Source organism: Lethenteron reissneri, chromosome 32 (genome assembly GCF_015708825.2).
Source record: "Lethenteron reissneri isolate LAM-NWPU_2019-01 chromosome 32, ASM1570882v1, whole genome shotgun sequence".
Classification (NCBI taxonomy): domain Eukaryota; kingdom Metazoa; phylum Chordata; class Hyperoartia; order Petromyzontiformes; family Petromyzontidae; genus Lethenteron; species Lethenteron reissneri.
This window is the reverse complement of record NC_083810.1, coordinates 9471809-9484286: the sequence shown is the minus strand read 5'-3', so window position 1 is coordinate 9484286 and position 12478 is coordinate 9471809. Positions and strand designations below refer to the sequence as shown.

Here is a 12478-nt window from a genome sequence, read left to right as displayed (position 1 = left end):
GTGAGCACAGGGAGTTTTAGTGTGCGTCTGTGTGTGTGTGTTGCGTGTGTACTTGTGTGTGTATGTGAGATGTGCATAGATACTCGCTAACAGCACTTGCCCCAACAGTCTGTTACAGGCTACACGGGGGATCTTTGTCTTTGTATGCGATTGTGTACATGTGTGAGACAATGTGTGAGTAAGATGTGTGTGTGTGTGATAACCCACGTGTTTATACGCGTCTACACTGTGTGTGTGTACAAGTGTACATGCGTGTCTACTTGTGGACACTAACAGCGCTTGGCACAATAGTCTGTTAACGCTCCACGATGCATCTTTTTGTGTACACGTGTACGTCTGTGAGCTTGGCTATGTGTGCATGCATCTGTCTCCACGTGTGTCTGTATGCAGGCGGTGATATAAATGCTTGCGGTATACAGAGATAGGGCTGCTGTGTTGGGGGTTACATCTGTGCCTATATTTAGAACTGGAACTACAGTATGCTCAAGGTTAAGGCTTGGTTTTGTTTACATGTGGAGGCAGACTTGGGGTTAGGCGCAAAGATTTGGATCAGGGTCACGTGTAGGGTTAAGGAAACGCTTATTTTGCGTGACTTATTATTGGTACTAAAAGACTTAGACTTTGTTAAGTAAGTGTAAACATACATGATTGTATTGTTTTTTAAGTAAAGTCATTATCTCAATGTGTTATCGTAGTCTGTGTAGTTATTGCCATAATTTCCATGACTCTCACTGTCAAACACTGCCACCGTTATGGGGTCGTCCATAAATGACGTCACGCACCTAGGGGGGGGAGGGGGTCAGACATTTGTGACGATGTGTGGGGAGGGGAGGTTTGAGAAATGTGACGTCACGTAAAAATGCGCAACTTTAAATAAATATAAACGACGTTCTACTTAATTAAATATAATTGTTATAACAACACTTTATTTTTTAAAATAAAATTTCATTATTAACTATTGAATGATTGTTATTAAACATTTAGATTTTAATTATTCTACCAGGGCTTTTCATTCTGTGGAATGAATCTGTGATTGTTATAATTGTACTCTCCATTTTGATTCGTTCTACTACAAAGTTCCAAGTATTTTTTTAATAGTTATAAGTACTTTAAATATTTTATAATTATAAGATCATTTAAATATAATATTCTGAACATCTGCAGTTTTAGTTAGACGTTGAATATTTTCAAGTGAATTTTATGCAAAATTTAAGCTTTCCAACGCCTCCTTTTTATACATGTTTTCTCCTACAACATCAGAGTGCAGCGCCACATTAAATACGCACTACAATGACAATAGTTGAAAGTGATTTGAAGCATGTGCTATTTTCAAAATGGAAATATGGTTTGGGGGGGGGGGGGGCAGAGCTTTGTGACGTCATATTTGAGGGGGGTCTGACTTTGTGTGACGCCGTGTGACGAGGGGGGGAGGGGGTCAAAAATCGGCCAAAATCGCGTGACGTCATTTATGGACGGCCCATATCATAATGACCATTATCATAATCATTAACATCATCATCACCTTCATCATAACCATTGTCATAATTATAGCTGTTGATACCGTGAACATCATCATCGCCACCACAGTCATCTGCACCAACAACTTTATCATTAATCTCACCAACATCACTACCATAATCGTTCTCGTCATTAAAATCACTGCCATCAGGAATTCATCATCACCATGATCACCATCATATCTATCAACACCACCATCTCTATCACCACCATCTCTATCACCTCCACCACCATCTGTATCACCACCACAATCACCTCCACCACCATCTCTATCACCTCCACCACCATCTGTATCACCACCACAATCATCTCCACCACCACCATCTCTTATCACCTTCACCACCACTACCATCTGTATCACCACCATCACTGCCACCACCATCTCATCTCCACACCACCACCATCTCTACCACCATCATAACTCTATAACCTAATTAGCACCACCAATTAACACCATAATTTCCATCACTACCACCTCCACCACCATCATTTCTAATGCCCAAAAACCTATTATATATACATATTTCCCCCCTTTTAAAGCCACAGTGCTATTGACAAACGTGTTGAGATGTTTTGTTATTTGTGCTTGGGCACCGCTGACCACCCCGCAGCATGACCAAATAACTAATTTCGTATTTCTGCCCACCTTCACCTCCCACCCCACCGCCCCCTCACACGTCCGCGCTTCCCCGCTGTGGTGGCAGAGCGGCGCGAGCGACGATGGCGGGACGCCTCGTGGTGAAATCCGTGGCGAGCGTGGAGCAGGATGAGGGCGTGGGAGCTCGCGTGCGGCGCGGCATTGGCCGCCATGGGGTACAACGGTTGTGACGATTTTACGAGTCCGGCTTTTATCGCTTCTTCGTTTTCCACACTTTTACTGACGTAAAGCCATCATCAGACCCCTTCCAGAGTGGCAGTCAAGCTATCATCAGACACTTCCAAAGTGCCGGTCAAGCTATCAATTAGATCCCTTCCGAAGTGCTGGCCAAGCTATCATCAGACACTTCCAAAGTGCCGGTCAAGTTACCATCAGACACTTCCAAGGTGCTGGCCAAGCTATCATCAGACACTTTCGAAGTGCCGGTCAAGCTACCATCAGACACTTCCAAAGTGCTAGTCAAGCTACCATCAGACACTTCCAAAGTGCCGGTCAAGCTATCAATTAGATCCCTTCCGAAGTGCTGGCCAAGCTATCATCAGACACTTCCAAAGTGCCGGTCAAGTTACCATCAGACACTTCCAAGGTGCTGGCCAAGCTATCATCAGACACTTTCGAAGTGCCGGTCAAGCTACCATCAGACACTTCCAAAGTGCTAGTCAAGCTACCATCAGACACTTCCAAAGTGCCGGTCAAGCTATCAATTAGATCCCTTCCGAAGTGCTGGCTAAGCTATCATCATACACTTCCAAAGTGCCGGTCAAGTTACCATCAGACACTTCCAAGGTGCTGGCCAAGCTATCATCAGACACTTTCGAAGTGCCGGTCAAGCTACCATCAGACACTTCCAAAGTGCTAGTCAAGCTACCATCAGACACTTCCAAAGTGCCGGTCAAGCTATCAATTAGATCCCTTCCGAAGTGCTGGCCAAGCTATCATCAGACACTTCCAAAGTGCCGGTCAAGTTACCATCAGACACTTCCAAGGTGCTGGCCAAGCTATCATCAGACACTTTCGAAGTGCCGGTCAAGCTACCATCAGACACTTCCAAAGTGCTAGTCAAGCTACCATCAGACACTTCCAAAGTGCCGGTCAAGCTATCAATTAGATCCCTTCCGAAGTGCTGGCCAAGCTATCATCAGACACTTCCAAAGTGCCGGTCAAGTTACCATCAGACACTTCCAAGGTGCTGGCCAAGCTATCATCAGACACTTTCGAAGTGCCGGTCAAGCTACCATCAGACACTTCCAAAGTGCTAGTCAAGCTACCATCAGACACTTCCAAAGTGCCGGTCAAGCTACCATCAGACACTTTCGAAGTGCCGTTCAAGCTATCGATTAGATCCCTTCTGAAGTGCTAGTCAAGCTACCATCAGACACTTCCAAAGTGCCGGTAAAGTTGGTTGTCAATCAGACCCCTTCCGAATTGCCGGTCAAGCGATCATCAGACATTTCCGAAATGATAGCCAGGCAATCAGGCACCATTTATAACGTGGATTTTGTATGTTTCATCCTTTTGAGGGCGCCCACTGTAGAGCAAGACATTTACAACTCTACTGGAATACATCAAGCGGTGAAATAACCTTGAATATATTTTCAAAGGTCAAATGTTTTAGCGGGCAAACGGTGCGAATGACATTCAAATAGATTAATATGATACATAATTGGTTTCTTTTGCGTTCGACCGTGTACGTATATCGTCATTGTTTTAACTATAACCCTCCACCATCCGACAGAGCGAATCAAATCGAGTTGTCATGTGGACAAACGTTCTGATTGATTGGGGTTTTCAGCAAAAAAAAAAGAAACAAATTACGCATCATAAGATTGGTCATGAGGGCTTACGTATAACTCTAAAACAGTCCTATGCCGATACTGCATTATGTCTGCTTAAGTTTATTTAACTGCTCACTCTGCCAGTAGAGTTGTAAATCTTTCGCTACCCAGTGGGGGCCCTCTCACGGTGAAGCAAGAGAAAAAACTCCACGTTAGGATCGGTGTCTGATAGCATGACCGGCATTTCGGAAGTGTCTGATGGCCGGACCTCAGCATTTTATTCCACGTGTGCCACCTGTGTCATGCCGCCACGAGGGCAGTTGTTCCACAATTCCGGACGTACGTATAGGACACTTTAAAGGATGTGGTCCAGGGCCTAATTTCTCATGGAATATATTCCGGGAGGAACCCCTGATCCCCCCAACCTCCAAATCCCCAACTACCCGGACCCTGGAAATATTTTACGGTGCTCAGCCCCAGACAGCTCCGGCTGAAATAAAGCTCCGGATGTTGAATGATCGCCGGTGTAATCATGAAGTGGCATTTACTAGGGTTTTGTACAATGTTAACCAATTAAGACTGTCATTCTGAAATAAACAATTGGTCCGCCTTTCCTTATTACAAGGGAGAAATGCTCGTAAAATACCACAGAGTCCTTAGACATGCTCAAACCAACAGGCACTTTCATCCGCGCTGGGATGGTGACGATGCATTTAGCATCCCACGTGTATAAAAACTATTGACTTATTGAATGAGTAATCCATATTTCACCAAAGGCCTTGTTTAACGCCAAGTTGACCGAAGGGCCTTGTTCAGAAAGCACTTGCCGCTGTTGGTGCATATCCCGACGAGGAATCGTACTGCGGATGGCATGGAATGCTGTGCAGTGCCCCTTTTAAACTCAGAGGGAGTCTATGTCTTCCTGAAAAAGGTGGAGGTATAAATGGCCGTCTTATGCCACTGTTGGCGGAAGGGCCCTCTCCGCACTGTGAGGGGGCTCTGGAGAGCCGCGCTGGAGAGGGCATTTTGGCCTACTCTTCCACGCCAACCGGACGTCGCGGAAGAGGTCGAATTACCCACGTTTCACCCCACCACACACGACCTGCCAATTGACAAACCGCGGCCGCGAGATGGAATAGAGTCGGCGACCTCGGATTTGCAAGCCGTGCGCGTGCTCGGTGCTACCACCACGGCCGCAAGTACTCCTACACGTGCGAAACACACCGCTTTTGGAAAAGCTCAGGCTGTTTTTTTTCTTCAAGAGAGGATGTTTTTGCACGGTTCATTTTTCCTCTCCTACCTAGCCGACAGCCCCCCCCCCCCCCCCCCCCCCCACTTCTGACTACCCGCCAGTTCAATTGCTCGTGGAATTTCTGCAAGGCGGCGTTTTGTGCTCGTGGTTTATTCTGAGGGCCCGAGTGTTTTTTAAATTGATTTAGTTTCTATGAAAGGGGCCACACACAGCACAAAGGCCCCACCTGCCGTCACGGCTCGCACGGCGGCAGTGGCTCGGCCGGCAGTGTTGCAATTAGTTAATCGAGTTCGGTAATTTGAGCTTTCTTGAGTTTTCAAGGGGTTCGTATTATTTTTTTAATCGTTTTCAAATTTTCTAAAATTGCTGGGGTGTAACGATTGAATCTCCCCCAGGGATTTGATGATTGTCGCGATTCGGGGCAGCGATGTTGGTTAAAATATTTATATATATTTGGCTCGTTTTCACATCTCATTTTCGGGTAGAGCTTTAGATTTTGTTGTTACGATTTTCAACTCGGGTTGAAAGCGTTTACGCGTTGCCTCCGTCTATAATGGAGAGAAACAATAGCTCTCATGAAGGTGATCCATTGTGAACAACGCTTTAGCGTGAAATTGCGTAGCCTTTTGGGAATTTAGCCTGCAGAAAATCGACCAAAATGTATAAAATTGCTCCCCTAAACTTAGATATTAACCAGAGCAAAGGGGTACTATCTGCAAACTTTAAACGAAAGACCAGGCCTGTGTGTTCCCTACATCCAAGCGTTTGGGCCCGATTGGAAATATATCACCAAAAATGTTGCAATAAAAAATGTCGTAGGTGGCACAGATGTTTCATTGTACAGTTAACCGCCGGGCATTGGTCTTGTTCTTTTATTCACAAGCGTTCCTGGGAAAGTCTTACTCGGAAGTATTCCTGTGAAAGGCCTGCCCGACTCGCGTGGAAACGCGAGTAATTTGTCAGGTCATGTGTAATCACTTTTTGTAACCAGCTCGAGTTCTGAGAGGTATCAGACTGGCCCGGGCCATCTTGAGACGATTTCAGACGGCTGCCCCATTTATTATCCCGGTGTAACAGGCTAAAATAACCCCTGCCCCGATTAAACCCGGGTATAGTTTGGCCCAGGCCAGAGTCTACCCGGGGGGATAAAGTGTCCTAGGCTAAACTATACCCCCCGGGGGTTTAAACTAGCCTGGGTCAGACCATATCCCTCCAGGCCAAATATGCCCCATGTGAAAGTTCAAAGGCAATTATTCATACAGAGAACAGCCGACAACGAACTTCAATCGATATCTAAAAATCGTCTACATGGAAGTAAGAATCTCAATTTGATTAATTGAAGCATTTTTAGGGTTAGGGTTATTATGAAAGTTTTTCTGGTTGAAGCAATCAAAGTCTATGTGTTTACAGTTTTAAATAAAATGTTGGAAATATTTAGTAATTAATGTGTATATCGCTCAACACTATTACTATCATGGGGGTATGATTTGGCGTAGAGGGGCATAATTTGGCCTAGGCCATAATATACCCCAAAGTATAAATGGGCCTAGGCCATAATATACCCGGGTATAATCTAGCCTAGGCCGTTTTAACTCCGGGTATACTACGGTTTGTGGGTATACTATGGCCTGTTACAACGGTATGGAACGTTACAATCAGACACCCAGTTTAATTCAAGCTGTCAAGTAACAGATGTCCTCTGTTCCAGTGAACATGGGGTGCCACTCATCTCCATATCCAGCTCTGTGCCATGTGATGGAAATTCCAGATTCTTATGGCAGGGGTCAGGACCTTGAAAGGGCAAACCATTTTTAATGTGAAGACCCATGCAATGCTCAGTTTAACATATAGGCTTTCGCTACCAATATTATCCATAATAGAGGTTTTTGTGTTCGATGCAATGCTGCTCTTAATTGTGTCTGTTGTGGTGGAATGATGATGATGACACCACACGGACTGTTCAGCAGGATAAGTGGACTTAACGAGGACAAGTCGCTCTAAGGGGCAAGTGGCCGATAGTCGTCGAGACTAACGAAAGAGTGGCAGCTAAAGGAGAGAACCTCAGTCCACCGCCGCATCTCCTGTGGCGATGGAACGATGATGAAGTCAGCCGATGTACGGGAGCTGCGTAGATTGTGGGGCATCACGTGACCAGGGCAGAGATTGCGACGGCGTGGGGAGGTCTTCATTCAGCGGTGGGATAAAGGTCGTTAATTCTTGATTTGAAGCTTTCGTGACTGCAAGGATTCGTACTCTGAGTTTTTTCTGTAAAGTCACGTAGGTAAAAAATGAAATTTAAATTAATAAAAATAAAATAATTATTAATTTTAATTTCATTTTTTACCTACGTGACTTTACAGAAAAAACTGAGAGTATGATATAGGTCGTGGCCGATGACAATAACGATGAGAGCCGATTGAGACAACAAATATCTCGTGTGCAACAGGGATCCAGCGGGAACACACAGCGGGGAGTTACGTAGCCGTAAAAAAACACACACACACACCCACGACAAGGTGTAGTATCCGTCAAAGGAATTTCCTTCTTCGCAGCGCCAGCTCAATCTTTCCACCAGCTGGCGTGCCATAGTGTGACTCGATGAGCCATGCCGAATCCAGTTCCGGAATCCGGGGAGAGATGAAGTTTTTTAGGGGGGGGGGGGGGGCGGGGGGGGGTTGTGTGTTGGGGGTGGTGATGCGTTACCCCCCCTCCCCACCCCCTACCCCCCACCAGTAGCCAGGACCTCCGGTGAGCGGAGACCAGAGGTTGGTGGCTCCCCAGCGTCCTGTTGTGGCAGTGGCGTGGAAGGTCATGTCAAGGTTGACCAGCAAGGACACCTGGCGTGGCCCTTATGCACGCACACACGCACGCACACACACGCACGTGTGCACGGCTCACAGAGGCATACACACGTGCGCACGCGCGTCGGCGTGGAGGCGTTCGCACGCACGCACCTGCACTGTGACACCCACGCGCACAATGAGGGATGCACGGACACCTGCACACGCACGCACGCATGCACACATTACCGATGCAGCTGTACGCGTGCGCACTCTTGCACGGTCGTACGCAGTCGTACCCCCACTTAACTTGTGCACATACACACACACACACACGCAAACACACGCACGCACGCACACACATTCCTGTGTAGTGGTACACATGCACGCATTTGCTCATTGACATCATAGATTCATACTCTTTGGTTATTTCGGTAAAGTCACGTTTTTTATACCTACGTGACTTTACCGAAAGAACCAAAGAGTATGGATCCCTGCAATCACGAAAACTTAAAATCTAGATCATAGATTCACACAACAACAGCCGACATTCGCCACTAAGTAGTGGTGACGTCACCACAGCGCCTGTGCCAGGCCAGGTGCACTTTGAGGCCACGTAAAGTGTCGAAGGCTCACTTACAGGAGGTCACGGGGCAGACCCAGGTGGTGCCATGAGTTGACTGACTGAGATGACTGGCAGATGCACCAGCTGTGCCCCCAACGGTGCCAACTTATGTAAGCAGGGCCGGATGAAGGCAAGAGACTCTAGGGGCTGCAGCCCAGGGGCCTCCGCCAGGTTATTTCATTTGTGAATGCTGAATTTTATTTGTTGTTAGCCTTGTAAAAAATAATTGTATTTTTCCTTAACTTTGTTTTCCTTTTGGAAATATTACTGGAGGGGCCTCACAGTGCCTGTCGCCCAGGGGCCTACAAAATCTTAATCCGGCCCTGTATGTAACACATATGTAAGAATCGGTACATACGTATGTATGTTGAACTTCTTTTGCACCGTACAGAGCCGATCATGCCAATCGGGAGTGTGTGTGTCTGAATCGTTCGCGCGGTTCCTCGCCGGCCCGCGGGCGTTGCTTCACGTTTTTTGCTTCCGTATCTGCCCCTCCTCCATGCACCGCCCCCCCCCCCGCCCCCTTTGCCAGCTGCACAACCTGGACCCGTTCCTGTTGATGGACGAGTTCCGAACGACGCCAGGATCGGCGGCCGGGTTTCCCGATCACCCGCACCGCGGCTTCGAGACGGTGCGACGATGATCCGTCGGTTTCATCGATGACCTCGAAGCATATCTACAGTTGGCACCTGCACTGTTTTTTTCAGGATCATCATCTGTTTGTTGAGGGGGTGGCAGTAGTTGTCTACCCGTGACGTTAAAAAGTTTCGGTCGCGTTCACATGTAGTTCTCCCCTCTTCCGGAATGATGAGATCTTCTTCACCCCAAGATGTGTCCCAGGTTTTTTTTGTAACTCCGAGGTGGCAACACTGATCACATCGCTGTGCTCCCAAAACACATCGCGTCACATCTCATTGGGCCAATTTCCCCTTTTGTTAGCGATGGAACCGTCGAATAATTTTTGTAAACAAAAATTGTTGCGTTGAAACTTCTTTCGCACCGTGCGTAGCCAACCGCGCCCTCCTTTTCTTCGGTCGCAACATTATCGCTGCCTTCTGTTCTGACCTCGCTCCCCCCTTTGCCTCCCTAACATTGTCACGCCACCACCCTCAGGTGACGTACCTGCTCAGTGGTGCCTTCACGCACGAAGATTTCTGCGGCCACAAGGGCACGCTGCACGCCGGTGATCTGCAGGTCAGAGGTCGCGCGGGGGCTTGTGGGGGCTAGTGGTTACGAGGTGGGGTGGGGGGGGGAGTGGTGGCCCACAGGTGACAGATCATAAGGGCCTACAGGTTAAAGGTCATATTTCTTAATTGGAATGACTGTGACGCATTGGGACTGACCAAGATCGGGGTGATCATAAAGAATTTGAAGTCACGTATCGTGACAGCAAATGGAATTATCATTATTACTCATATGAATGTATTGTCATTCTACTTATAACTCTTCGATGGTCACTGCATGGCGCGCTTTCAGATGCGCTTTTGCGGCCGTCTGGAACGCTCTTCCTTCCGATGTTAGGAAGCCACTGGAGCTACGCACTTTTAAATATCTAGATTGAAACGAATTTATTTTTGTGTTTAGTTTGTTGTCCTTCCCCCGCATCTCCGATTAGCACGGCTGGCTATGTACGGCGCGAAAGAAGTTCAACATTCATACATACTTATCACTCGACAACCAAAAGCACTTTTCAAAGTGCAAGTTGTGAGATGCGTGTTACTTCCTTGAGAAACCTGACCTGTGCGGGAGAGTGGACAAAACATTTTAATGGAATTACAAATAAATAATATATTTGTCTCTCCACCATGAAGTTTTTTTGTTTACAATTCCCACTGGCCACATGGCCTTTTGGGAGTGGATCTTATTGGCAGCATCGGTTTTATACAAGCCAACAACTCTGGACCGGATTTGACTGTCAGTGTTGCATCAGCAGAGACAGGTTTGCGTAAACCAATGCTCGTGGACTGCCCAATGTTTATGGTCAAGGACCCTTTAGAGTCAAGGATGCAAAACTACATGACAATTTTAGGGGAGTGACTGATTACTTGTGTACTCGCACTCGGGACACCTGCTGATAGATGGCCACATTTTGAAAATGATTATTGATGAATGCGATGTTTGTCCGTTCCGCAATCGTTGTACGCGCAAACCAAAGGTCGTCGAAGACCGAGCCCCTGTGCACACAGCTGCCTTGCTGTGTTTACGGCCACACTGGAGAGCCCTTTTGTCTATCCACTGCTGGATGAGGGCCTCACCGCACCGTGCGGGTCCTGGGGGTTGTTTTTACCACACTGGGTCACGCTGGTCACTGTGGGTTTGGTGAGAATGGGCGAGCTTGGACTCGTCTGAATAGAAGTCGTGTACCGTACGACAATGGACATTTCTGCACCTGCCTTCTGTTGATCGCAGTCTCTCCGCAGCCGCCTATAGCAACTTGTTTGTACACGGTGGTCACCCATCCGAGCACTGTCCAGGCTCAAGTCAGCTTAGCTTCCGAGGTCGATTGAGGTCGGGCGCTTTACGAGTGATTTGGCAGTGGGCTATATAAACTTACCTTAATACCCGCGGCAAGTAAACCTGCGAGTTCCTAAACTCGCACTCTCCTACCTCTGCGCTCCTGCCCAGCCATCGTCCTTCCATTTGTAGTCCTGACGTTTTTTTTCCCGCCGAATGTTTTGCAGCAGTCGTTTTTCCCAGCACGCGATTGTTATCCGTCCTTTTGAGTGCTTCCACATTTTTTTCGCCGGGTTTTGCAACCGCGGACTCTTTTGACTCGACGCCCGCACGACGCTTTCCCGGTGTCATCGCGTGACCTTGAAGGCCCGATCGCAAAAACGCTACCGGTCTCCCTAGACTGAGCCTCCAATGAAGAGGCTCATTTTGGAATGTACCCTTAGAATATTCATAAATGCATGCACATGTTTTTGTTGTTCAAAATGTAGGACAACGGTTCACCACTGTACAATAGTAAGAGAATTCAAATTTGTTGTAGCATTCGAACGTGACCGCTCTACGAGTTGCTGCGCAGAAGCAGCGGGTATATTTACATATTTAATTTTGTGGAAAGTGGCAGCCAGTCGTAGGCAGGAGAACAGTGAAGGGCTTGAGTCTGGACTAGGGGCAGGGAGTCGACAGCACGGGTGGCTGAGGGAAGAGTCCCGACAGTGGGTACAGCCGAGGGAGGGGAGTTCCACATTATGGGGGGAAGCATAGATTTAGCGAAATTCCACCGAGCGAAAGTTGACCGGGGGCTTTGATAGAAATCCTTCAACTTGGGATAAATAGGAATGATCGCCCCAGTGTATCTGGGACTTGTTGGGAATAGCCTGGACAAATTGGAACTAGCATGCGGATGGACATACAGATGGGCAGACAGATGGGCAGACAGACAAACAAAAAACAGATGACTGGAGCTCATGCGTTAATGATTTCAGTCTTGGTTGAACAGTGATAAAAACGAAATTACCCAACTTCCTATCGGTTTTGACCTCAGTGGCTCCTCGTTCTCGGACAGTGAATACGAGACAGTTGTACTGCGGTAGATATTTAGTAATGGACAAACCCTTCAACAGTTAAAATACGTTCGCATAAACTAAGCATACATTTTTTTTCATAAGGTGCCAACAAATTGCATTATGGGTAACCGTGTTTTATCGCCTCGTCGTTTTAGTCATTTAATTTAATTACTCCATGAAGAATTCTCGAAAGGATAGTGTGCCCGTCGTAAGCGTTACAGATTGTAAAGTGGAAATAATTAGACCAAATATGCCAGGGTTATGTTGAGGGCACTGCAGCTGAATACACTTTTAAGTAAATCTCCACCTGGAATTATGGCAAAGTGCAAAAAACGACGCAATAAATCAACAAAAA

At 47.1% G+C, this 12478-nt stretch overlaps 1 protein-coding gene across 5 annotated transcripts in view; it reads left to right on the top strand.

Annotated features, from left to right (window-relative positions):
• PIR (pirin) overlaps nucleotides 1-12478 on the top strand; it is a 41211-nt gene that overhangs the window by 3912 nt on the left and 24821 nt on the right. For 4 of the 5 annotated variants that reach the window (XM_061563925.1, XM_061563927.1, XM_061563926.1 and 1 more), the window contains 3 exons: nucleotides 2223-2331; nucleotides 9141-9239; nucleotides 9722-9802. In XM_061563925.1, coding sequence (XP_061419909.1) covers nucleotides 2239-2331; nucleotides 9141-9239; nucleotides 9722-9802 — 273 coding nt within the window. In that variant the 5' untranslated portion in view covers nucleotides 2223-2238. The remainder of the gene's footprint in view (nucleotides 1-2222; nucleotides 2332-9140; nucleotides 9240-9721; nucleotides 9803-12478) is intronic. The other variant, XM_061563928.1, reaches the window with a different exon arrangement.